This window comes from Filicampus tigris, chromosome 8, assembly GCF_054856515.1.
Source record: "Filicampus tigris isolate MCC_2025a chromosome 8, RoL_Ftig_1.0, whole genome shotgun sequence".
NCBI classification, from domain to species: domain Eukaryota; kingdom Metazoa; phylum Chordata; class Actinopteri; order Syngnathiformes; family Syngnathidae; genus Filicampus; species Filicampus tigris.
In genome coordinates, this window is record NC_141224.1 from 13462720 (window position 1) to 13487423 (window position 24704).

At 43.2% G+C, this 24704-nt stretch overlaps 5 protein-coding genes across 9 annotated transcripts; 2 read left to right on the forward strand and 3 right to left on the reverse strand.

Moving 5' to 3' along the window:
• Positions 1 to 82: 82 nt before the first annotated feature.
• LOC147143795 (uncharacterized) lies at positions 83 to 4715 on the reverse strand. 2 transcript variants are annotated; one of them, XM_086038729.1, is made up of 4 exons: positions 4401 to 4715; positions 2486 to 3325; positions 2183 to 2284; positions 83 to 1018 (listed from the first exon to the last, which is right to left on the reverse strand). In XM_086038729.1, exons 1-3 carry the CDS (start codon positions 4480 to 4482, stop codon positions 2238 to 2240), a joined length of 969 nt encoding a protein of 322 aa, XP_085894855.1. In that variant the 5' UTR covers positions 4483 to 4715; the 3' UTR covers positions 83 to 1018; positions 2183 to 2237. The 2 variants fall into 2 exon arrangements, with proteins under 2 accessions (XP_085894855.1, XP_085894854.1); XM_086038728.1 differs by having other exon boundaries at positions 2183 to 2396.
• A 140-nt stretch (positions 4716 to 4855) lies between these two features.
• Positions 4856 to 10947, reverse strand: LOC147143796 (uncharacterized). 4 transcript variants are annotated; one of them, XM_086038444.1, is made up of 4 exons: positions 10831 to 10947; positions 9351 to 10526; positions 8287 to 8709; positions 4856 to 7481 (listed from the first exon to the last, which is right to left on the reverse strand). In XM_086038444.1, the coding sequence occupies exons 2-4, from the start codon at positions 9604 to 9606 to the stop codon at positions 6679 to 6681; spliced, it is 1482 nt and encodes a 493-aa protein (XP_085894570.1). In that variant the 5' UTR covers positions 9607 to 10526; positions 10831 to 10947; the 3' UTR covers positions 4856 to 6678. The 4 variants fall into 4 exon arrangements, with proteins under 4 accessions (XP_085894570.1, XP_085894573.1, XP_085894572.1 ...); XM_086038447.1 differs by having other exon boundaries at positions 9351 to 9657; positions 10831 to 10941; XM_086038446.1 differs by having other exon boundaries at positions 9351 to 9706; positions 10831 to 10939.
• Positions 10948 to 11666: 719 nt separating this feature from the next.
• LOC147143797 (uncharacterized) lies at positions 11667 to 23825 on the reverse strand. Its single transcript, XM_086038443.1, has 3 exons — positions 23447 to 23825; positions 20573 to 20698; positions 11667 to 19865 (listed from the first exon to the last, which is right to left on the reverse strand). Exons 2-3 carry the CDS (start codon positions 20687 to 20689, stop codon positions 16320 to 16322), a joined length of 3663 nt encoding a protein of 1220 aa, XP_085894569.1. The 5' UTR covers positions 20690 to 20698; positions 23447 to 23825; the 3' UTR covers positions 11667 to 16319.
• LOC147143798 (trypsin-3-like) lies at positions 11866 to 13146 on the forward strand. The gene is made up of 5 exons (XM_086038450.1): positions 11866 to 12012; positions 12092 to 12254; positions 12335 to 12588; positions 12663 to 12799; positions 12882 to 13146. Exons 1-5 carry the CDS (start codon positions 11973 to 11975, stop codon positions 13029 to 13031), a joined length of 744 nt encoding a protein of 247 aa, XP_085894576.1. The 5' UTR covers positions 11866 to 11972; the 3' UTR covers positions 13032 to 13146.
• Positions 14209 to 15427, forward strand: LOC147143799 (trypsin-3). Its single transcript, XM_086038449.1, has 5 exons — positions 14209 to 14299; positions 14403 to 14565; positions 14646 to 14899; positions 14974 to 15110; positions 15196 to 15427. Exons 1-5 carry the CDS (start codon positions 14260 to 14262, stop codon positions 15343 to 15345), a joined length of 744 nt encoding a protein of 247 aa, XP_085894575.1. The 5' UTR covers positions 14209 to 14259; the 3' UTR covers positions 15346 to 15427.
• Positions 23826 to 24704: the final 879 nt, after the last annotated feature.

Here is a 24704-nt window from a genome sequence, read left to right on the forward strand (position 1 = left end):
TAGAGATTCAAAACCCAAACCTCAGATGCGGCAACAACTACTCGCCCATACTCGTCTATTATAATAATATTTTACATTAGGATTCCCCAAGCGAGCAACCAATCTTATATTTATTTGCAACTAAATACATTCAACAACAGAATACAGTTTTGGCAAAACTAAAATGATGATGTAGGTCTAAAATCTTTACAATCTAAGAACTTCAGACACAACTATAGCTCCAGCAGACGGGTAGTTTGAAGGCAGAAAGAGGTTTTGTTATTATGCTGCTGTGATACAATGAACCCCGCATTTTTTAAGTTTGGCATTCACATCCCTATCCTTTGTTTTTCGCTGAAAAATTCAGCCATTCACCGTTTTTGTGCTCAGGTCAGGATGAATTAACAGGCTTCCCCCCCACCCCCATCTGCATTTGAGATGTGCGGTTTTGTTAGTGGTCCTTCAATGTGCCTTGTGCACAAAGCGAAGCCGAAAATAAAAATGAGTGTTTCTCTCTGGATAATATTAATCCTGTGTAACCCGAATGGTTTTAGAATTTGTTCACTGTACTTCAATCTGCTGCTGTTAATGTTGTTCACTATATACTGTTGTTGCAATGTCTGCAAGTGGCACATTTGTTGCATTTAGTATTACTACGCCGCCAGAGCTCTCAACAGCCTCTGCAACACGAGTGTTCTCATGTCCTGACTGAAACCGTCAGCAAATTCCCAGAGACCCTCGTCCACACCTCCAAGCTGAATCAGTGCATCTCTGAGCCCTCTTTGCTCATCTTCAAGCCAGGAGCTGCGTGGAGGTGTTTCCAGATGACACTGTTGTGCTCTGAGTGACGACTGAGGACTGCGCAGCGGGGAGGGAGGCAGCCATCGTTCCGAGGTGGGAGGCGCTCCAATGCAAAGACCTTATCATAGGCCTACGCAGTCTTCATTTTCACAGTCAGGATGTCCAAGTTCTCTCTCGTGCTCTGGATTGTCATCATCCTTGTCCAAAAGATCTTTCTTGGGCTCCCCTCCTCCAAAACCTGCACAGATGAAAAAAAAAATTGAATGTTTTGTAATGTAAGTAGCTTTAAGTAGGCGCTGATGGCGTAGTGGTACATTCGCCTGACTTCGGTACGGGGAGTGTAGGTTAAGCCCGGTTCACACGGCAACATTTTTAAATTGTCGGCCGACTTTCCAACTTTGAGAGACCCCGTACGAGAAAAAAAATTACGCGTATTACGAACATACCGTGTGTGGTGTGCAACCACACGGCAAGATCAACACATCACACACAAACCGATTCATTCAGGGATATTCTCACGTCAGACGGAAAATCTCACAAAACCCCTCGAGATTAAACGAAACTTCGGAGTAAACAAGGCGGATGAAAAGGCAGCAGGGGTTTCAGATCGTGTCTTGACGGTGGCACTAGTTTCCAAATTATTCTTAATGGAAAAAAAGTGACAAAAAGAAAAGACGTTGGGCTCTGTTGCGCCATGACAGTTTTCATTTTGGATTCCCATCGCGCTTCCTCGCGTTCTGATTGGCTGTACTGTCAACCGGCTGCGTGCTCGTTTGTCCTCGGGGCACACCACACGAAGTCGGGCCAAAACAATCCAACATGTTGAATATCCCCAATTTGAGCGGCCGAGCCGCCGAGATCAGTCTGAGCACACCACACATGGCAGGATTATCTGCTAAAATTATTTTATAGCCATTACGAGTCGGCCCCGACCTCCGATTGTTGGGAGGGGAGATTCAGGGCTAAAATCGGGCTGATTATCCTTCCGCGTGAACCGGGCTTTAAGTTACCACTCAGTAATAGTGTAAATGGTTGTCTGGAGACTTTTTTTTTTTTGTCATTCTAATTGAAGATCTCAGGTCAACTGTTTACATGTGACATGATCGATTCCGATTTGCCGGTTACATGTGCCACTAAATTAATCAGAGCAGACATTGTACAGTCATGTGAAACATGCAGATCGATGTAAGCAGATGTAAAAATAGATTTTCACTGGTTACGTAGCTCAGTTCTTTTTAGAGCAGGGGTCTCCCAAAAAGTTTGAGACGCCTGTTTTTGAGGGATGCTGGCACTGTCTGAATCTTGCGCTCTGTACTTAAGGGTTTTCAATGTGTCATCTTCAATTTATCTCATCGCAGTAAGTACATGAGCAGTATGGACAGGAATATCCTTTGTCCCAAACCTTTTCGATCTCTGGGTGTGACTGGACGCTTTTGTCGTGTGACTTGTACTCCACCTCATGAAATTGTATGTGGCCTCTCGTGTTGGCTGGTGCGCTGATTGTCTGCGGACAAAAGCGACAGTTAAAAGTGCTTTTTGGTTCGTCGCTCCGGTGTGAATTCTCTTGTCTTTTGCACCACTTGCATCGGTGCAGACACGGGGGTCTGCTTGGTGGGCTGCTCAGCAGGGAAAAAATGGTTGGTTTAGTGAAGGCTAAGCTTGCGACAACATGACTTCATATTTTGAACAAAGATACATTTCTTACCACAATCAGGACAACGGAAGGGCTTCTCAGTGGTGCGCAGATTCTGACGTTCTTGAAAGAGACTCCTGTCTGTGAAGGCCTTACCGCAAACGTGACACAGGAAAGAGCGGAGTCGCTCAGTGTGCTTGCGCTGATGGGCTTCCATGGCGGAGCTGTGTGTGAAAGTCATGCCGCACTCTGAACATTCGAAAGGTTTAAGTTCAGAGTGACATCGCCGGTGGCAGCGCATTGTCCTGTAGTCCGGAAAGCTTCGACCGCACTCCTTGCACGTCCAGCTGCCCTCTTCTGAGTGGTTCAGCATGTGCTTGGCGACAGCACACCTTACTACAAACTCTTTGCGGCACAGCGTACAATGGTAAGGCTTGTCATCTGTATCGTTGCATTGGTGACGCCTAAGTTTTGGCGCCGTAGGGAAAAATTTCTCACATGCTGCACACTGAAAACGAGCTTCCTCTTCATACTTGGGCTCCTCTTTATGCACGTGTCTGTGTTTCATGAGGCTGCGGCGATCCTTAAAGGTAAGGCCGCATTCTAAACAGTTGAGGGGAACGAGTTCATCCTTGTGTGCATGATAGTGGCGGTGAAGGTAGAACATCTCACGACGGGGAAAGGACGTTCCACACTCGTTGCACACCATACGAAACTTTTCCTGCTTGGTTGTTGAATCAATCTCCTGCACATTGTCAGTCTGACCGTGATCTTCAATCACATATTCTATCGAGTACACATCTTCTCCTGTATCCTCTTTCGCAGAGCTTGGTCGATCAGTCTTGTCAGGTATTTCCTCTGGATCAGAAAGAGCTTGCTTTTCCGGGAGCATTTTGTCAGTAGTCTCTAAAACTGATAATTGAAACAAGAGAAATGTTATGAAACCTTAAACAAAATTACAGGTTGCTACAAAACAAATACATTTATACACAAGGCAAATTAGAGGTAAATGACAAAATATAAGCGGCTAGCTTGAGTGGACAATGATTACAGGTCAATACAAAATTGAAGAATATTTCTAATTATCCATGCACTTGTGTAAATTATAGTTTCCGTGAGAATAAATGTAATAATATATTAAGTAAAAGTTATTCCAAAAAACAATTTTAAATACCAAAGCATCCCCTAAATGTATTTTCCCCTTGTTGCTCCTACTAGTTTGCATGTATGTATCAAATAGAACTGATGAAATGATTTTTCGGCCTGCGCTTTGTATAATTTTGTTGGTGTCTCTTCCTTATAAGTGTTAAAAACATTTTGTTTACTGCACATTTTAAACAGTACCGGTAATTAATTAAACTCCAAAGTTGTGTCTCTCAACGTCCACAACTAGAGGAAGATGGGAAAATGCTATTTGGTCTTATCATGAGTAGACTCAAGATAAGTTCTCACTTCTACTTTTCCATGTTTTTTTCAGCGTCTTTACTTTAGTCATAATGGAGTGTCATTCAAATCAACGTGACGCTACAACTCTGCTTACAATCATCAAAATATTTAGTGTCTTCATTTTAGCTGTTTGTTCCCGACCATTAGCATAGCTTAGCATTTACTCTTGATCGAAATCCTTAACATTAGCATTGACGTGCGACCCCAATATTGTAATCAAAATGTTAGTTCTGTTTAAATAAAATGTTATTTTCCTTTAATGGAAAATAAAAATAGTTAACCATGTTGTTTATCGGGTGCCTATAGATTTGTTGCGCCAAACTCAGCAAAATATGACAAAAAATGCTTACGTTTTAATGTTAAACTGGACGGAATAAAATTTTACGATGGTTAATTACCTATCTCTACATATCTTATATCTTTGCAACATGCAATGCCCCCACCCCTCACCGAAAAAAACCGCCGCTTACACTGAACATGAGGCAAAGTTTGGGTTACCTGGAAGGTGCCAGCTAACCGTAAAATACAATACAACACGTACCATGTTCTTCCGAGTCGTCCTCATATTCGGACTCGGAAAAGTCAAAGGTCCGCCGCCGTTCGTCTCCTGGTGACTCGGCCATTTTTGGCTGCGATGAATTACATATGTTGTCTTCGCCACTGTACTGCTACCCGAGTGAATTAAATGTGGTCTACATTGCTACCACGCCTGTCTCGCAACCTGGAAAGGGTTTAACTTACTCGGCCGAGAAGTTTATATCGTTTCGAAGACTTTCCACAGGGGTATGGTAGCCATATTTCCCCCACCTCACGTCCCGGACCACCAGCAGCAAGCTTAGTCAGTCATTGAGCTCAAAGCGGAAATTACGTTGCTTTTCCCGCAGACATTTCAAATTAAAACTCGGCGGTTGTCTGAGGGGAAACAATACCAACAACGTGGGCAAAGATCGTAAAAAATGTTTGTTTGACCCTGCTGGATAAGAATTCCACAGGTGATCAACCAGACTTACTTTTATTTGTGTGTTGATACATTATATTTATCTACAAAATATAGCTTCTGCAAAACTATAAATATGGTAGCAATATGCTGTTTTAGACAACAATCGACAGACAATCGCACTGCATGCAGGAATATAATTGCCCTACATATTTACGTATGCTCTAATTCCACACTAAGAATTTGACTCAAACTTACTGTGACGCTAAAGCCTCAAGCTTTTCTTGATGGTGCATACAAGCAAAAACGGGTGTTTTTTTAATGTCTCAGAACGCATTAAAACGCAACACATTTTGAATGTGTAAAGCTGTAAAGCTGAAAAAGTATTCACAATGAAACTGTTAAAACACAGGCATACATAAGCAGGTAGTTACAATAGCAGTTGAAATACAATATACAATACGCACAAAAAGTTAGGCATATTGGGCTGTTGGGTGATATTTCAGGATGAACCTATAACCTTTTACAGGTGAACATAATTACTGGTATACTTCAAAATGTTCAAATGCACATTTTACTTTGAAAATTCACAAGGGGTGTTTGATCCATGAATTGATCAATAACATCCACTTCTATGCCTTTCTGTGACTCATCCAGTGTCTTTGCAGCTCAGTTGCAAACTGCTTATTGCCACTCTAAAGCTCAAGGGTCACTTCCCTGTAAGACTATCCTGTTAAAAACTTCACAATGGCAAAGTACTGATGATCGATTTTATGGCTCATCTTGGGCTCATGATGTCAAATCTACCGATTCAGTTCATGTATTGCACTGTTGTGAAATTTTCCTCAGCTCCTTGTTAGAGAACAGCAAGTTCTACAAAAGGTTCTGAAACATTGAACTGTTGAACATGTCCACTCAAAACTTTGGAAAAGATCAAATTTTGTTCACCTGAAAAAGTTATACTGTATTGTAGGTTCATCATGACATTTCACCGGAAAGCTGAATATTCCTAACTTTCTGGGAGTAGTATGTTTGACTATATTAGGGCTGGGCAATAAATTGAATTTAAATTGACAATGCAATGTCCTGTTTTAGAATGCAATATTAAAATCGCGAAACTACAATTTGGATGAAAAAGTCTGGTTCATTTTGGTAGGCTGTATTTATGTATTTATTTACAATATACATTTTTTATAATTACATGTGATTGTCTGCATTATTGTTGTAATGTGATCTATGTTCACCCCACACTTGTTTGGCAGAATTTTGTCAAGTTGTCATAATGAACTGCAAGTCCAAGTGTTTAGTAAGTTAACAACTCTAATTGATACATCAGTGTAATAAATCTGATATTTTTGTATTTTGTATTGACTAATTTATTGCTTGTTGAAAAATACGTGGAAGAAGACCTTTAAAATAGCATATTAAATCGCCATCAAAATATCGAGGGGGAAAAGATTTTTCAAAATTGCTCAGCCCTAATTAATTGTTCCCATACTACTCCTCAAAAGTTAGACATTTCATTACATGACAATGTTGTTTATATGGTACAAGCTCTATTGAAAAGCATGAACGTCAACACCAGCACCTCGAATAAATTCTGGACGGGGAAAAATGTGTCTAAAGGGGTTAAGTTGTTCCTCAACTGTATTAGTCAGGATGTTTGATCGCACAAGAATATGTACAGGTAAATTTAAGGCCACCCTATAAGCTCACGTCTAATAGTTCTAAGGACAACTTTGAAGTGCAATGGGTATTTCTGAAGCAAAACTCCAAATACTATAGCAATAGAATAGAAAAAAAAACAAGATTCATTGTCACATCCTTATTGTTCAAGGATGCAAAGTGTGTGCTTTTAACCGTCACCCGGTCCCTTCTGTCCTCAGCGTCGTCTCCTGCGCCTGTGATCGAAAGCTCTTCCTCGCCGCGGTTTCTGCGCGCACCCGTTCACGCCGGCGGGTGGATGCGAGGGGAAAGTGGCTTGGAGGTCAGGTGACGGCGGCGAAGGAACCACGGTCCCAGCGGAAGGGCTGCCGGGATGCCGAGTGAGCTGGAGCTGATGTAGTTTGTGTTGTTGTTGTTGTTGTACCATGTGCTGCGGTACTTCAATCTGTTGCTGTAAATGCTGTTCGATGTGTTGTTGTTGCTGCGACGCTTGCGAGTATTGCGTTTGGTGCACGCGTTGCTGCTGCTGCTGCTGCGCCTCCAGCACGCCTAAAAGCCTCTGCAGGAGGACGTTGTTTTGCTGTAGACTGAGCGCCAACGCCTCTTGCGACGCGACAAGTGTTCTCATGTCCTGTCGGAAACAGTCGGCGAATTCCCGCAGACTCTTGTCCACGCGATTTCCGAGCTGAATCGCGGCCTCTCCCAGCCCTCGTAGCTCGTCTTCAAGCCAGGAGCCGCGCGGAGGGGCTTCCAGAGGACCCTGTTGTGCTCCAAGCGATGGCTGAGGACTGCTGGGCTCCGGGCTGCCGTTGAGGAAAGGGGCGCTGTACAGCGGGGAGGGAGGCAGCCATCGTTCCGAGGTGGGAGGGGCACCGATGCCCAGACCTAATCCAAGGCCTAGTTTGTCTTCCATGCTGTTGTCTTCATCTTCGCAGTCAGGAACGCCAACATCTCTCTCGTGCTCTGGATTGTCATCATCCTTGTCCAAAGCATCTTTCTCGGAGCCCTCTCCTCCAAAACCTGAAAACATGAACATAAAATGTGTTTTGTGAGCAAGTAAATTGACGCAAGGCCCACCACATGGTTTCTACTCTATAGTGTGTGTTAACTTTTGTGCTTTTTTTTTTTTTAAGGGGCAGTCAAGCCAAAAATGTTCTTTACAAGAATATGTTCTATGCCACAGGTGTCAAAGTCAAGGCCCGGGGACCAGATCCGGCCCGCAACCTCATTTTATGTGGCACGCGAAGGCAAATCATGTGCGTCAACTTCACATTTCTTGCAAATTGTTTTGACTTTTAACAACATTGCGATATGAGATACTGCAATGTGTTATTTGTTCTATGCGCCTCTGCCAGTCAAAACACGGCATTCTGATTAATATCGTTTGTGGAATAAGAGTTAAGCAATAAAATCCATCAGTTTTTCTCCATGTCAGGGGGCAGCCATTTTGCCACTTGCTGTCAACTGAAAATGACATCACAGTTGCTCAGGGCTCAGGTAACAACCAATCGTGACTCAGCTTCAGAAAACAGGTGACCCGCAATTGGTTAATGCTGCAGGGCCATACTTAGGCCGCCCCTGCTCTACTTTCGGTTTTCCACTGGCAAAACAGATCTTATTTCTCATACATGGGGTCCTCTGTTTAAAAGTACTGTTCCTATGGTGGCAATGTCACCCAAATTTGTACGCAAGACGGAACATAGTCTTAACGCCATAAGACGTGTTTGGACAAGCATTTAATGCACGTGTGTAGTGCTGCAGGAATATTGTTTTTTTGTACTACGCTGAAAAGCCCTGATCGTACAAAGACAGACATCCAGTTTACCTGTGTCCGACTCAGGAAAGCATGTGAAAGTGGGTTTTGGTCTGGAGCTTTGCTTTTGCTTGCCGTGTTGAAGCCTGGGGCTAGACTGGGAAGATTGTCCGAGCATGGACGCTCTGCTGGAAGGGAGGGACCAGCTTCGGTGCCGGGCGTCCGCCAGCCGCCCGCCGTTGCGTCTCTTCAGGTCATCCCAACGCTTTTTCACCTCGCGAAGCGTACGCGGGACTCTGGACACGGCGTTGACCCGCTCGAGGATTGCGGCCCATATGCGTTCCCGCTCGCGCCGTCGGAGCCTCCCCGCCGGGCCGAACAGCTCTCCTTCACACCGCGTCACCTCGGACACCAATACCTCCAGCTCTGCGCCACTGAAGCGACTTTTTCTTTTGCCTGCGCCATTGGCAGCCAGAGCGGCTGACATAGCTCTGTCTGTAGGGGGCACAAACCAACAACACAAACACAGGAGGAAAAATAGTCAAGAAGGGATGGTCGATTAATCAATGATATAGCTGTCACGATTGAATATTTTCAGAATTGATTATTCTATCAATTATTCCATCGATGGATAAAATTTGACTTTGTGTTAAAGTGTACTGCAAAAAAAGGAGCTCTCATTTTCAAAAAGGCAAATAGTTATGTGCCTGCTCACCCATCAACTGTGGTTCAAATCACCAATTTAAATTGTTCTGCCTATTTCTGAACATGTCTGTGAATGAGCCACTTCTGGCCTACTGCCACGTATCAAGGGGGGGTCATTTATATACCAACAACCCTCACACCTAGTTCATCTGCCCATGACATGATGAGCTAGGCTGGGTTAAGATCCAGAGTCACTTTCACCATCTGAACACTACCATCAAAACCAAAAGGTAAGCAGAGCTGCAATGAGTTTTGTTGGATGCACAGAATGGTGTTAACTTCTGACCGTCATCCTTCGGGTATCACAGACATGTTATTACACACCTTGAAACGCTCATAAATCGAGGGGGAAAAATGCATGTTTCATTTTAATTTGAATAAACATTAACGTTTTCCTTCCACAATCCACAAGTTGAGCAGTGATGGCTTACTTTGTTCAATGGACAAGAGGTCGTCTGAGGACATGCCGGGCGCCATGAGTTTGGGGTGCACCACTACCACGTTGAAGGGCAGGCCCCCGCGCGGTCCACTGCTCTGGTCACAGCTGCCCTCCGAGTCGTCGTCATCCCTGGGGAAGCCGTTGTCGGAAGCCCCCCCTGCGGAGTGTCCCTCGGGAGACTCCACTTTGATGTGCATGGGAGGAGATTGCTCATACAGCAGCCCCCCGTCCTCGCAGTACTCCGTCATGGGTCGGGGGCCGGTTTTAGCGTAGAACTGACTGGGCAGTCAATTCTGGTGCTGACGAGTGTGGCCCCATTAACACCGGATCAGGGTATCGCTGTAGATACTGTCTAAGACATTATAAATTTACTGCACTGTAGTGGTTGGAGGTCAGGGCCAGCTAGGCCGACTATCAGAATCTATGACCAACATTTGCAACCCAAATTCTAATATTTGTACCATGCAATTGTATCCATCTATTCCCTACAGTCTATTCTAATTTCTCTTGGTTACACTGCTCCTTGTCGTGTATATCCAGTAGATTGTTTTTTTTTGTTTTTTTGGTCCAATCAGATTTCAGACTCTATGTGCTGCCATGTCAATCTAATCTGCCCAGGGTCTTCAGAATAAGTAGTGCTGGCCCATGTAGCCAATCAGATTATGAATTCATCCTCACAGCGTATTTTTCCATCTTCTAATTGATTGGTCAGCGCAGGTCAAGTTCAGCCACATCTGTAGTGTGAGCGATTGATTCCCCATTAAGCACTGTATATTTAACTATTCAAGCTAATGACACCACATTTTGAAAAAATGTAATAACGTGTAATGGGACTGAATTGGAAGTTCCTGCCATCTTTAAGCACAGCTGCAGCTGTATAAATACACGTCATTATTTCAGAGATACACTATCTGAAATTTGGTTGCATCAACACTGTACATCAACCAATAATAAAGCACGCAACATACATACAAAGGTGCCTGCCTGTTTAAATAACAATCCAGTTTTTACTCCGACCAGCCAATAAAAATATGTCCAGGTCCTAAACCCTAATTCGTAAAACACCTGTATTAATAAAATGAACTTAAATAAATTGTGTCGTGTTCATCTGACCGCCCAGATGTTTTGACAGAGATGCATCATCCCTGCCTGAGGATCCCCTCCGACGCTAAAAGACAACAAACAGACGTGACACGCTTAACAAACGCGCCACTAACAAACACACAGACGCTTTTAATGGGCCGCGTTGTTGATTTTTGCGCACCGGCGCACTGATGCGCAGTTGGGACCACACCAAGTCCGCAACGGTTGCGCACTGGGCAGACGTTGACACGGTGACAGAGCCAGGAAGAAGCTAGCCAAGAGCTAACACGCTAGCACACGTTCTGCCAGAGGCGCAGGATAGACGTGTCATAAAAAGCCATGCAGGCATTATTCTCATGAATAAATATTAAAAGTCGTGTTATTCCTACCTCATGACAACGACGCGCGGAGGGGAGAGGGAGGAGGCACAACACAATCGGCGCAGCTGTTAGCTCAGCGGAGGGTACACAAACCGGAGACCGTCGCTAGTTGATGACGACAGTAGGGACAGCGGCCGCCAATCACGGTTCGGACGTATTTTAAACAATGGTTCGGACGCATTAAAATTTTTTTATTCACAAACAGAAATGTTCACGCTGTTTTTCCTGATTTGTGCCTTTCCTGTTGGAGTTGAATCATTTAACTCAAATTAATTAACAGGAAGAAAAGCAGTAAGGTATTGGAATTTTTGGAATGCTTTTCCCCCCTATGAAGCCGTAGTTTACAAATATCCAGAGATAGTTTTCCTGGTTCACTGTACTTTACTTTTTACATGTGTTGTCTTCTTTTTTATTGAGACTATTTTGTTTAATAGTGATTTCACAATGTAACTACAAATTGGATTTCCTGAAATCATATAACTTTCTATTTATTTTCCGAAATTATTACACAACCTGTGAACCCACTTTTTGTGGCAATTTTGTTTGGTGAGGAGCACCTGAGATATTGCCTAAGTAAAAAATGTGCCATGGCTCAATTAAGGTTGAGAAACACCAGATGGCTCAGTCTACTCAGTACTCGCACTATATGTGCCCTAAGTATTCTGTCTTTTCATCTACGATAATGTTTCGATTGGTCTTGGACAGTCAGATATAGTGCAGTGAATGAATATTTGCCCCCTTTCTGATTTGACTTTTTGGCACACTCATAACTTAGAATTCCGTATCACCAAACCAATTTTAATATACAGTATTACAAAGACAACTAAAGTAGATAGAAAATGCAGTTTCTAAATGGGCATTTTTATTAAGGGGTTGGGGGAAATCCAAAAGTACCAGATACTTTTGGATGCCTATAAGTGATCTTCAATATTTACATCTGTGTCCATTTAGAAATGAGCAAGTGAAAATATCTTAAACCCATGCTGGTGCGCTTCCCAGGTGGGATAATGTTTAATCATTTTGCACAGTACATGGGAAAGTCCTTGAGTGGGTCTTAGATAAAGATTTGTCGGCGTAGACAGTTCAGAAGTATATAAACCCACCAATTCCGTTCCTCCACTGTGTCGGTCCACTGGCTTCAGAATACAGTCATGAAGTACTTCATTGTCCTTGCCTTGTGTGCTGCAGCTTGTAAGTATTTGCTGCGCTTTTGTGGGCAATTGATCATTGTGTTTTTTCTTTCTGTAAAAATGTTATGCTTCCATTGCAGTTGCTGCTCCCATTGACGATGAGGACGACAAGATCGTTGGAGGATACGAGTGCAGAAAGAACTCTGTACCCTACCAGGTCTCTCTGAACGCCGGCTACCACTTCTGTGGCGGTTCCCTGATCTCCAGCACCTGGGTGGTGTCTGCTGCTCACTGCTACAAGTCGTAAGTGAACATAGCTGACCTGAAACGTCTGCATGACTTTGAACTGCCACCCCATAACCGTGGCGTGTGTTTCTGTGCAGCCGCATCCAGGTGCGTCTTGGTGAGCACAACATTGCCGTCAATGAGGGCACGGAGCAGTTCATCAACTCTGTCCGGGTCATCAGACATCCCAGATACAGCAGCCGCAACCTGGACAACGACATCATGCTCATCAAGCTGAGCAAGCCCGCCACCCTCAACAGCTACGTGCGCACCGTGTCCCTGCCCTCCAGCTGTGCCGGCTCAGGCACCCGCTGTCTGATCTCTGGATGGGGCAACATGAGCGGCTCTGGAAGTCAGTAAAAAGCCTCACAGGGGAACCACTTGTTCCTGTATCAAGACTCACCTGTGCGCTTTCGTCCTCTTCAGACAACTACCCTGACCGTCTGAGGTGCCTGGACGCCCCCATCCTGAGCGACAGCAGCTGCAGGAACTCCTACCCTGGACAGATCACCTCCAACATGTTCTGTGCTGGATTCCTGGAGGGAGGCAAAGACTCTTGCCAGGTACGGGCAAAAAGATCACAGATTCTTCAAGTGAACAAATCAAGCCTTTCGTGCTTACATGCTGTATTTTGTACCTGTTCAGGGAGACTCTGGTGGCCCCGTGGTGTGTAACGGCCAGCTTCAGGGTGTCGTGTCCTGGGGTTACGGTTGCGCCCAGAGGAACAACCCCGGTGTCTACGCCAAGGTCTGCAACTACAACTCCTGGATTCGCAGCACCATGTCGTCCAACTAAAGGGATGAATCTTGGCGTGGATGTACCATCAATCCTTGTGTTAAATATAAATTACAACAGTATTGCATTATGTAAAGCTGCATGAGTTGTTTGCAATAAATATTTCCCAGAATCACTTGAATTTTCTTGTGTTTTTCAAAATGGCTACGTGTTGGCCAATGGTCATTTAGCATGTTCAGATAAGCTAATGAAAGTATCAATTCTGCATGAATGTAAAGGAATTGCATAAAGCTTTGACGACGAAGGGAATGTTCAGGCATACCGCCTTACTGACAATGTATCCATCTAGTAATCCATTTCTGGGTGCATTATTAGCACAATAATTTGATAATGGTATGACAGACCACACATCAGGTTTTATAACATGAATAAAGGTGAGCTAATGAAATGAAGAGAAAACATTTGTGGTAATTCTTTAAAAAAAGAAAAAACATTAAACAAATAATGAAAACAAAGAAGTAACATTTGGCGCAAAGCTGCTTGATGAAATGAGCAAATTGCAGGATCATGGTTGTCAAAACAGAAATGTGAAATTGAAAATTTTAAAAAACTCTCAAGTTCTGAATATTGATAAACAGTTTGCCCCTAAGGCTACCACTTTGTTTTAAACAGCATTAACATAGTTGAGTAGGAAAGCAATCTACAGTAATTATAAATGATTGTGCAAAAAGCTTTTCAAACCATACGTATTCCAGAATAATTATTGTACAGAATCAGTTTGACATGGCATATTATTTTTGAATTGCTGTTTCAAAAATCTGAAGGTATTTGTCGTAGACAAAAGTAAATCTCCATTCAAAAGTACCAAAACAGATTGGGTTGTACACCACTTCCAACTAAGATTCACCTTAAATTAATATTTATCCGATTATGAAACAGTTGCCCAACAAATGAATTTCTCAGAGCAAATTGGGTATAAAAAAATCATCTAAGTGTACAGATCAAAAAATAGGTGCTTGCATTGACGAATAATTAGTTTCACAAACAAAGAGTTCATTTTTGCTAGACCTAATAAAATGCAACTTTGCTGCTTGCTGATGTTACGTACAGTGCAACCGATGCTCACGTTATCAATAATTTGGCTGCTGCTTTCCAGGTGTGTGTTCACACATAGGTCGAGAAGATAAGGGTAGGAAAAAAAAAGAAGCACGTGTTAGATAGAAAGCCGGGGAGCAGGCTTTAAAAGGACCTGGAGCTGAAGTGAGCAGACTGAGGCTCAGACATCACAATGAAGGCGTTCATTCTTCTGGCTCTGTTGGCAGTGGCTTGTAAGTATTGATCGGAGTTATTATTGATCTTAGTTAGTGATTGATTTGTAAAAGAATCACTCCTACAAGAAATAATCATTGGATCTTTCCGGAATTCAATAAGTTGCCGCACCCATTGACGATGAGGACGACAAGATCGTTGGAGGATACGAGTGCAGAAAGAACTCTGTACCCTACCAGGTCTCTCTGAACGCCGGCTACCACTTCTGTGGCGGTTCCCTGATCTCCAGCACCTGGGTGGTGTCTGCTGCTCACTGCTACAAGTCGTAAGTGAACATAGCTGACCTGAAACGTCTGCATGACTTTGAACTGCCACCCCATAACCGTGGCGTGTGTTTCTGTGCAGCCGCATCCAGGTGCGTCTTGGTGAGCACAACATTGCCGTCAATGAGGGCACGGAGCAGTTCATCAACTCTGTCCGGGTCATCAGACATCCCAGATACAGCAGCCGCAACCTGGACAACGACATCATGCTCATCAAGCTGAGCAAGCCCGCCACCCTCAACAGCTACGTGCGCACCGTGTCCCTGCCCTCCAGCTGTGCCGGCTCAGGCACCCGCTGTCTGATCTCTGGATGGGGCAACATGAGCGGCTCTGGAAGTCAGTAAAAAGCCTCACAGGGGAACCACTTGTTCCTGCATCAAGACTCACCTGTGCGCTTTCGTCCTCTTCAGACAACTACCCTGATCGTCTGAGGTGCCTGGACGCCCCCATCCTGAGCGACAGCAGCTGCAGGAATTCCTACCCTGGACAGATCACCTCCAACATGTTCTGTGCTGGATTCCTGGAGGGAGGCAAAGACTCTTGCCAGGTACGAGCAAAAAAGAGATCACAGATTCTTCAAGTGAACAAATCAAGCCTTTCGTGCTTACATGCTGTATTTTGTACCTGTTCAGGGAGACTCTGGTGGCCCCGTGGTGTGTAACGGCCAGCTTCAGGGTGTCGTGTCCTGGGGTTACGGTTGCGCCCAGAGGAACAACCCCGGTGTCTACGCCAAGGTCTGCAACTACAACTCCTGGATTCGCAGCACCATGTCGTCCAACTAAAGACATCGCTTTTTGGAACATTCGTTCCATAAACCAATTAAGTATAGAAACCTGCTTCCAGAAAATAAATTGTAAACCTCAAGCTCCTGTGTTGTTGTTGTAGTATATTCTGAGTCGCCATTTGCACTGAATCTACTTGACATTGTCATAAATACCTCAAAAGAAGCAACAAGAACAGCAATCGCGATTAAACACTGTATATAGCCACAGCTCACACTTTTCAATGTTCCAAGCATTCTCAGCAAAGCCACCAAAAATAGTCAAACGGTGAGCATGTAAAAACAGAACAGACATTTATTGATGTCAAACTATAGCAATATCCATATACAAGTTTGTGTTCATGTGAAAAATGTTCTTCCAGGAGTCAATCAAGTTAACTACTGTATTCAGAGCATGGAAATAAATTCAAAGATCCATGTTAAAAATGAATAACAAAAGCACAATCCAGTATGAGGTAACAAAAGTTAGTGACTTTTTAATGGTTACATTTGACAATACTAATAAAAAATAGCTACGCCGTGGGGTGCATTATCTTTGAACATCATAAATCAAAAATGTATACATCCTATGTACTGTAACGCAAAAATGTTTTTCTAGTTCTAGAATACAATGCTGAGCGGATACGCTCACTGCCGGAGCTAGAGGGGGGCAGGGGCACTATCCTCCCCGACCCCCCCCCCCATGAAATATGCTGGAACCCCTCAGGTGCCAGGTACCAAATAATTTACTTTCAGGTATTTCACGATTTTTTTTCCGGGATTTTTTCCCCCAAATTTCGACCCGCCCCTCATAGAGAACATAATTAATTTTTATCAGTGTTTTCTAAAGTATTTTGGGGGTTTGTAATTATTATTTTTTGGGTCGTGCGGATCCTCAGAGATATCCTTGGCCCCCCCATGACTACCCGAAGGCAAAAATTGCTAGCTCGACCAGTGGATATGCTCACTGTAGCATTGTATGCTGATATTAAACTGTTACATTTGCCCTCGCGCATGCTTCAAATAATGATGATAAAGGTCTGAAAGGACAGTATATTCATGACCACACATAGCACAGATCAGGCCTTGTGAAGTATCTTTGTTAGGGGCTGAATATCTATTTTCAGTTCTCAAATGTGCTTTTTGCTTCTTTAGCACATTTTCATCTTTTCTGGCGCCCCGAGGTGGTTTCTTGCACATATGCGTGTTTCTGCAACTTTGGGCGGTTTTATCCGACCCAAAATCCTGCTTTTGGGCAGATGAATTCAAAGTCGGAATAGGAGAGCCCTTTGGGTGCAAGTCTTGATTTTGGGGACCGAAAAGATCACTGCCTCTTGGGACTGATGACACAAGGGTGTTGTTTCCCGATTCAAAACATAATGTTATTGTTTGCTGGTTTGTATTAGGATTTAACATGCTAGTAGACTGTGTAGCATGATCACACAAGGATTGATCCAAAACAGGTCCAAGGCGTGTGACCTGTGTTGAGAAGTGGCAAAGTTGGTGACTGAACAACAAATCAAGAGTTTTAAAACGACTTGTGCACTGATCACAATTATAAGGCAGGAACACCGTCTTGGGCTTTGACTGAATCCAGCGGAAGCCCGGGTGCTCGCTCATATGTTTTTTGTACGACGCGACAAAACGGAATCCTTTCCCACATAACGCACACGTGAAGCGGCCTCGACGTTGCCGGTGGACTCTTTGATGACGCCACAGTTTGGTCCAGTTTTGAAGCGTCTTCCCACAACAGGAGCAGGTGTAACTCTGATGTGGAGCGTGCGTAAGCATGTGGGCCCGGAGTCTGCCTATGTGCCTGAACAGGCGACCACAACTGGGGCATAAATAGCTCCTGGGGTCCGATCGGTTGTCCAGTTTGTTCAATTTTGACACAAAATGTGAAAGAAGACGAGTCTGTTTCATGGAGTTAGAGTCATTGCAGATCCTTTGCGACGGTGGTCTTTTGTAGTTTTCACATTTGCCATTTGCGGGAGGGCAGTTTAATTTCTGTTCCGATGAAATCCTATGCGCAGACACCGTGTACTCCACTACTGACATTCTCTCTTCCTCCTTGACCCCAACGCAGGAGCCATTTTTTTCTCTGAGGCACAAACTGCAATGAGCATTGAACTCAGATAGCACGCCAAACAGTTTGTCACAATACAAACAGCGATAGAGCTTTGTACCAATGTGATCGCTCATGTGCTTGTTGAACTTTTGCAGGTTGTCCAAAACATTTTTGCAGATGTGGCATGTGTACGTCAGTGAAGGTTTCGCTACCTGTTTGCTGGGCTGCGTTTGGAAGCTGCATTCTGGAGGTCTGCATGTGTGATTTTTTGCATTGCTGTAATGACTGAAGGACTTTTTACAACTTGTACAGTTGTAACGCTTCACCGACCAATGTGTCAGCTCATGCACGCGAAGGAAATAGGACTGGCCAAAGGCTTTGCCACAAATATGACATTTGTAAGGCTTCTCCCCTGTGTGGACACGTTCGTGTCTTATGAGGGCAGACTGAAATTTGAATGACTTCCCACAGTACTGGCACACTTTACTTTCACTCTTGTCAGGAGCCAAAGCTCTCTCAAGAGTTTCTTCGACAGAGCTATCGTCCCCGCTTAACTTGGAATCGTTTTGGTCGAGCCCTTTCGTGTGCATCTCCATGTGGCTAAAGTATTTGTCATCCGAGAAAATGTTGCAATATGGACTTTCTTTATTCAAGGTAGTCTTTACGTGCGTCTTAAGATGGAGATTTAAGTTTGATTTCTTGCTAAAGCCTCTTTTGCATTCAGGGCATTCAAAGGGTCGCTCTCCCGTATGAACGCGTTGATGTATAATGTACTGAGACATGAATTTGTAGGTGCGGCTGCAGATGCCACATTTCAGCAGGGTCTTAGACCCTGTTCGGGTGTAGATGATGTTTTGGTCAGCCTCGGTATTTGGATCACCGCAGTCTGTTTTGTGCTGAGTTCCACCTTTACCCTCATGACTTAACAAAATGGTGACTCTCCTTCTTCTCTTGTGGCCTTTTTTTCGTCTCAAAGTGGTATGTTGGATGTATTGAATTTCTGAACTGATGGCCAATTTGGCACTCTGTTGAGAAATACTCGGATCATTTGACTTTGATAAGGGCTGTAAATGATCCAACGCTGCCTCTATGTTTTTAACTTTAACAGTAGAGGGGATCTCAACATGTTTCGGTGGCTCTTGAGAAGACGCCGCGGTATCATTGTCACTTGGCTTGGCGGTCTGAGGAGAGGACGCATTCGTTGAATTGTCGCAACTGCTCAGACACTCTGACTCCTTAAGATTTTTACTCTCGCCAAGTTCTATTTTGGGCGAATTAACACGATAACAGTTGTTTCCAAAGGTTTGTTGAGCTACTTGCTTGGATATCTGGGGCACGACATCTTCAGCTCTTTCTGTTTGCTGTAGTTCTACAGACTGTGGCGACAGGCAACCTTTGGTGTCACCTGAAAGAGCCTGCTGGTGCTCGCCATCAATTGTCTCTTGAACTAGAGACCGAGGGGACATGTCACCGCTGTTTCCACAAAGGTTCACCTGTAGATGTTGACCATCCCTTTCCACTTGCTTGTTTGCATCACATTCTAAGGCCCTCGAGGACAGTTGCCCTAAGTTTTTCCCTGGAAGAGTTTGCAGGTGCTTTCCATCCGAACTCTGCAGTTGGCCCATCTCAGCTACGTCCCGAGAGGCTGTGTCACCGCTTACGATCGACACAGCCTCCTGGGAAACATCAGGTTTGAAAACTTTAGCAGGGGTTTGGTGATCGATTTGCAAGTGAGGTTTTTCAATAGCTTGAAGTTTTGCGCTACTTTTAGGAGTAGGTGATACCATTTCTTTTGGGGCGACCATAATGTCACAGCAGTTGTTTTCGTCCGGTGTTGGGAGATGTCGTTCTTCTTGACTTCTTAGCTTATGTGTCGGACTGGGAAGATCGTCAAGATTTTCATTAAGTGTCATTTTGCTTTCTGTTGGTCTTACTCTTTTTCTTTTAGACGCCAAAGGGACTCCGTCCTCTGGTTTGTGATCAGGAACTGTACAAGCTCCAGATGTCTCCTTGTGAGGTAAATCATTTAAGAGACTTTTGACATTGTTGGGTACAGTCTCAATATTGTAGCTTTCAGAGAAAGTTGGCAGTTGTGTTGCAGTGCCAATCCCTTCGTGTTGATCTGACACACATTCGTCAGAAGCGGTGTTGATTTTGTTCTTGAGCTTTGAGGATTTTATTTTCCTTAGATGCCCTCTTTTCCTTCGCCGCGCCACAGGTAGTCCATGATTGTCTGTTGTCAAGTGGCACACACTTGCAGGTGTCATTTCAGCCTTTGCTTCCATCCCAAACTGCGAGGCAGCAATAGGCTGCCAGTTGGCATCAACAGGTGCTTCAGATTTCACAGTCTCTTCGGATTTCAGGGTCTCTGATGAGGGAGACGCAGATAAAGGTTTACATACATCTGTCAATTTCATTTCCTCCTCCCATCCAGAATCTTTGCTCTCCTCAATGCATTCTGTATCTCTGGGCACCTGTAGAAGACAATAACACGGGTACATGACCATCATAATAGTATTTCATCAGACCCTGGCTATAAAAAAAAAAAAAGGCATGCAAAAGCATGCACTAGAGTCGATTATGGTGACCCACCTGTGTTATGTTACAATTGTAAATAAATAATCCGAAACACTCTTAAATCCATGTGTAAAGGAGGAACCTCATAAAAGTATTTCATTCGGTATTCAATTTAAAATGCAATCAAATGACTAAATACTGACAAGGTGTTAGTGGAGGTTTGATCTTTGCAGCTACCCTCCCTTTTACATGAATGTCAATGTTAAAGACATTATGAATATATCAATTATAATATTTATATAACATGTCCTCAATTCAAATTGTAAAAACAAATACAAACACAATCAGTGGTAAGAAATCTATCGATGGAAATAGCATTGTTAAAATTATAAGACAAGAGAACATCGTTATGGACAACAATATTATTTTTGAATTTACAAGCCATTAGTATGGGTTTTCAGAGCTGACTTTCATGCAACTGTGTGGGATCAATTCCCACTCAGTTAGCTCATCTCAGTTGCCCTGTAGTTGACTGGCGACCAGTCGAGGACGTAGGTACTGGGAAAAGTGGCCATAATCCTGAACAGGGTAGGCGGAATACAAAGTAGAGAGATGGATGAATCGAGGGGTAGATGGATGTGTATCTGTCCTTCCAACTAGCTACCTCTTTGCAGTCTGTCGGTGGATGAAAGGAACTACAGGGATGCGACGTCACAGCGGTTAATTCAGAGACTGTATACTGGTCACTCCTCCTTCTGCTGAAGGAAATTTTACTCCCCATGTCAGGAGTCTGTAGAATAAACAGGGATTAGAAGTGTGCAACTCAGAAAATATAAAAGAGCAAATTTGACATTGTACTTTTAAAGCAGTGTACACCACGCAACACAAATTGGGCCAAATTTCAGCATTGTTCCAGTCACTCTCAAAAAAGTCTGTTGAGAGTCTCTGAAAGCCTATCCTGCAGTGTGGGGGGGTATGTTAAGAGTGATTTGTCTTTCCCCATCTGCTCGGAAAATGTTGAAGGGATGACTATCTTAAATGTTAAACAACTTCAACATTTCTATTCGCAAACCCTTGTGCGTGTGTTTAATACCGAAGTCGGTGGAGCCACAGACTCCGTGAGTGTGAAACGGAACGATGGCCAGTTAGGAAGCGACATGAAGCTTGTGCTGTTGCGGGAAAAAAATAGAGGATCACCTTGTTGTGTAACTGCTAGGGATGGGACGCGGGTTTATTACGCAACGAGATTTCTCGTCCCTGCACAGCACGAGATCTATTTTCTTTTTACTGTGTTTTGGAGCCGTATTGCGGCTCTGAGGAGCCCAGATCGACGAAGAGTTGCAGAAATCTTGACACAGACGCAGTGACATTCCTCTTGTTGAAGAAATTTAGCAAAAATCTCATCTCATCTTGTTCTCGCGGACTCGATCTCGTGAGACATCTCGTCTCGTGGGATTTTTGTCTCGTCCCATCCCTAGTAACTGCTCATGTCACATGTCTCCAAAAGTTATTCACCAATAATAAATGACAAGGAGAAGATTGTTTCTCCTCAATGTAGTTTCCATACAAGTTAATAGTTAGCCAAGCTTTTATGTTTCTTCTTCAACTCCTACTTCCTTAATCCTTGTATTTTCTTGCAGTCTGGATGCCCTGAGGCACCATGCTGCATCTCACAGGTCAAGCTTCGTACTACAACAGACATCTGGTTTGGGGGAGGAGACCTGTGATTGCTTGTGAAGATAGTGTGTGGTGTGCTATGTTGGTAATAGAGAGTACATGCCACACACTAAGAGTGCAGCAAGCGCACACTGATATTTTCTTTTTTTTTTTCATTTTTCTTATTTTTACGTGAATGGGGTTTCCGCATTACAGATGGTTACAGTGCATTAATGTGATTTTTTTTAATAACAAAAATGGACATACGTGTTTTTCACAAGACAGCAAGGATATGCTTCATCAATTCCTATTGGTAGCAGTTTTAAATAAAGGGAACACGATGGAACCTGCTATTTACAGGGGATAATGACTGAGCCGAACTACAAATGGCCAATTTTGACAAATGATGGATGCAAGGATGGTGTAGCTGTCAGTTACACACCTGTGGCATTTTATTTTATATTTTAAAATATATTACTCAATTATTTTCTCAACCCCTTTAGCACCGGGAGAGATGAAATTCCCGGATCCATGTCTGAATTGACACATGCCCAAAAAGTGACTATAAATAATTCAAACTGTAAATATAGCACAAGCTATGATCCCTAACGTTAACTGACCAAACCCAGAAAACAGGTGAGCTGCGACAATCGCAATGCGAGCCTGAGGGCACATTGATATCAATTTCAGCTGACAGCAGGGGTCAGTCCACCATAGAATTTCATCCTTCTTGGATGTCTGAAAACAAGTGGTTTAATCTTCTTAATCCTTAATCTGCAAATGCATTATTAATCAGAATGCCATGTTTAGAGTAGTGGGGACGCATAGAATATATTATCACAAAGACAGTTTTTTACTTGAGTTCTTCTTTAATCAATATACAAGTTCAAGTCACATATATCTTCCAGCCTGTCGAGCCTGAAGTCAGATAAAACTAGGGATAGGCCCATTATCAGTGCCGATATTTTGCATTTTAAAGAATATCGACATTAACCTTGTTAAAAAAAAATTCTAATGGTGGATAAGAGATCAATTTAAACCATGTTATTTTGGTATTGATCACAGCAATTCAGTATATTGAAATTGGACAACTTTATTTAATCCAGAAAATGGTAGGGCTGTAGTTATTAGTTAACGTATTAATTTTAGACATGCTGAGCATGGAAGCTGCTATTATTGTTTGAATTAAAAAATAAAAAGTGTAACTCATTAAAAAAATAACTTGCACAACATGTTAATTAACACAATTATATTCATTTATTAAAAAGATGGCGTTTGCATTTTTAAAATTTTGATGCCAATATTTTCCATTTCACTGCAAATAAATATCAGTTGGTCTGTCTATAGATAAAACCTCAGAGGAATTGCTTTGCGTAGCACAACTCATTAAATCCACAAATGCTCCAAAAAACGTACTAATAATTTGTCCATAGTTGTAATGTTTTGTTGGAGTAAGCTTATTTTATGTGGAGTGTTGTCATTTTCATGCACTACAGTATTTTCATAGTTCAGCAAAGGAATCCATTCCTGGCAAATACTTAAGTGTACTAAAATGAAATGATGACAATTGTAGTAGATTCGCAACAGTCTTCACCAGATTGAGCCCATGCGAAATCATCTTTAACCTTTTAAGCAACATATCACGACAACAGCCTTGTCCCAAAAGTTACATTCTTGCTATCTTAAAAGTAGAACCAAAAATTACTCTGAACAGCAAAAGCCTTTGCTTATCGTAGGCCAGGTTGCTAGCTCATTAACAACACTCACGGACGCGTGAACAACAATAGCACGTTGTCAAGGCCAATGATGATCCTCAAGACTTAGTTGCCAACATTGTGTGGTGAGGGTATTTTTTATTTGAAAAAATAGTCAAAGTGCTTGCCTGAGCGGGTGAGTCAACACTGGTCCCTTGGTGGCCATGCACTGACGGCTTGCTCGGCTAGCTAGTGCTGGTTAGCACAAAGCTATAGGCAGCGGTGTGGCTCCGTGGCAGTTATAAACCTACAACCACATCCATGAGTCTGACAATTGGACTTTTTCAGCCTTCCCCGACTTTTGTATCTTTCAGCACCTTTGATTAGCCGCGACTTGACTGGCTCGGTATGGCAGTGGCACAAACCTACATTACGAGACCATCAATCAGGAATTGCGCACGAAGTGTGCACTTTACGTACCGTTGGAATTTTGGGAATAGCCCGCAGCAGAAGCGTAACGGGAAACAGTGATTACTACGCATAGGACATGCACTGAATATGCTGCTTCAAAACATTTTCAACTCGTATTTCCCCTCGTAAAAAAGCGGCAGTAGAGGTTCCACTTTGTTTTTGTCTAACCTACGAAGACGGCTCGAAGCCGTCATTTGAATGGCAATCAAATAGTGTACAGTAATCAATTATTAGGTTCAGCCTTAGGTGCACCTATATAGGTGTATAGGATTCCCAAATTTCGACCGGGACCTAAAACGGCGTGCCTGTATTGGTGGAATTGATTGTAAACACGGCAATGCGTGATGTCTTAAACTGACGTTTGAGAAACCCGGCAATATTCTTCGACTCTAAATCCCTCCCTTGCACGCCTGCATCTGCGTGGTCTGCTTCTCCTTGCAGCGCGTGCAACATAAAAAGAATACAGCATAGCGTAATTTAATTTTTCCCGACATAGAATACCGAAAGTATTCTCGACAAGTTTAACGTTGTGACTAAACGACGACCTCACCTGGACAATTGAGACACAGCCAGAGATGATTTTCGAAGGGAAGTAAACAATGCAAGAGTATGGAAAGTTTGGTCAAAGGGCCATACAGCACTAGTAGAACAAATATCTTCCTAGTTATGTGTCTTTGCCACTACCAGTGTTATTTGTACGACTGCTTTTATATCCTTGATATCAAAATTTCAAAATTGTTCCACTTATGTACAGGAAATGTGTAGTAGTGGTGGTGGGGATAAAACACTTAACTAGTACTATAATACTATAGTGTTCCAAATTGTCTTACAAATGATGGACAAAGAGTGGATTAGTACATGGACCTCAAACTGGAAAAATGGGAATCGAATAAATGCCACACATAAACACACGAGCCAGATTTCAACATTTGTAAATATTCTTCAAAACCTATCAAGTTACACATTTTTAAACCA

Bases quoted from the DNA above. Each gene is read 5' to 3' on its own strand.
- LOC147143795 (XM_086038728.1), bottom strand. From the start codon at position 4,482: ATGGCCGAGTCACCAGGAGACGAACGGCGGCGGACCTTTGACTTTTCC. The intron at 2,397-2,485 runs GTAAGAAATGTA...CCTGCTGAGCAG, and splicing joins CTTCCGTTGTCCTGATTGTG to CCCACCAAGCAGACCCCCGT. The intron at 1,019-2,182 runs GTTTGGGACAAA...TCATCTGTGCAG, and splicing joins CACACCCAGAGATCGAAAAG to GTTTTGGAGGAGGGGAGCCC.
- LOC147143796 (XM_086038444.1), bottom strand. From the start codon at position 9,606: ATGACGGAGTACTGCGAGGACGGGGGGCTGCTGTATGAGCAATCTCCT. The intron at 8,710-9,350 runs GTAAGCCATCAC...TGCCCCCTACAG, and splicing joins CCTCTTGTCCATTGAACAAA to ACAGAGCTATGTCAGCCGCT. The intron at 7,482-8,286 runs GTAAACTGGATG...TCATGTTTTCAG, and splicing joins CTTTCCTGAGTCGGACACAG to GTTTTGGAGGAGAGGGCTCC.
- LOC147143798 (XM_086038450.1), top strand. From the start codon at position 11,973: ATGAAGTACTTCATTGTCCTTGCCTTGTGTGCTGCAGCTT. The intron at 12,013-12,091 runs GTAAGTATTTGC...CTTCCATTGCAG, and splicing joins TGCCTTGTGTGCTGCAGCTT to TTGCTGCTCCCATTGACGAT. The intron at 12,255-12,334 runs GTAAGTGAACAT...GTTTCTGTGCAG, and splicing joins GCTGCTCACTGCTACAAGTC to CCGCATCCAGGTGCGTCTTG.
- LOC147143799 (XM_086038449.1), top strand. From the start codon at position 14,260: ATGAAGGCGTTCATTCTTCTGGCTCTGTTGGCAGTGGCTT. The intron at 14,566-14,645 runs GTAAGTGAACAT...GTTTCTGTGCAG, and splicing joins GCTGCTCACTGCTACAAGTC to CCGCATCCAGGTGCGTCTTG. The intron at 14,900-14,973 runs GTCAGTAAAAAG...CGTCCTCTTCAG, and splicing joins CAACATGAGCGGCTCTGGAA to ACAACTACCCTGATCGTCTG.
- LOC147143797 (XM_086038443.1), bottom strand. From the start codon at position 20,689: ATGGGGAGTAAAATTTCCTTCAGCAGAAGGAGGAGTGACCAGTATACA. The intron at 19,866-20,572 runs GTAGCTAGTTGG...TGTCTTCTACAG, and splicing joins CACCGACAGACTGCAAAGAG to GTGCCCAGAGATACAGAATG.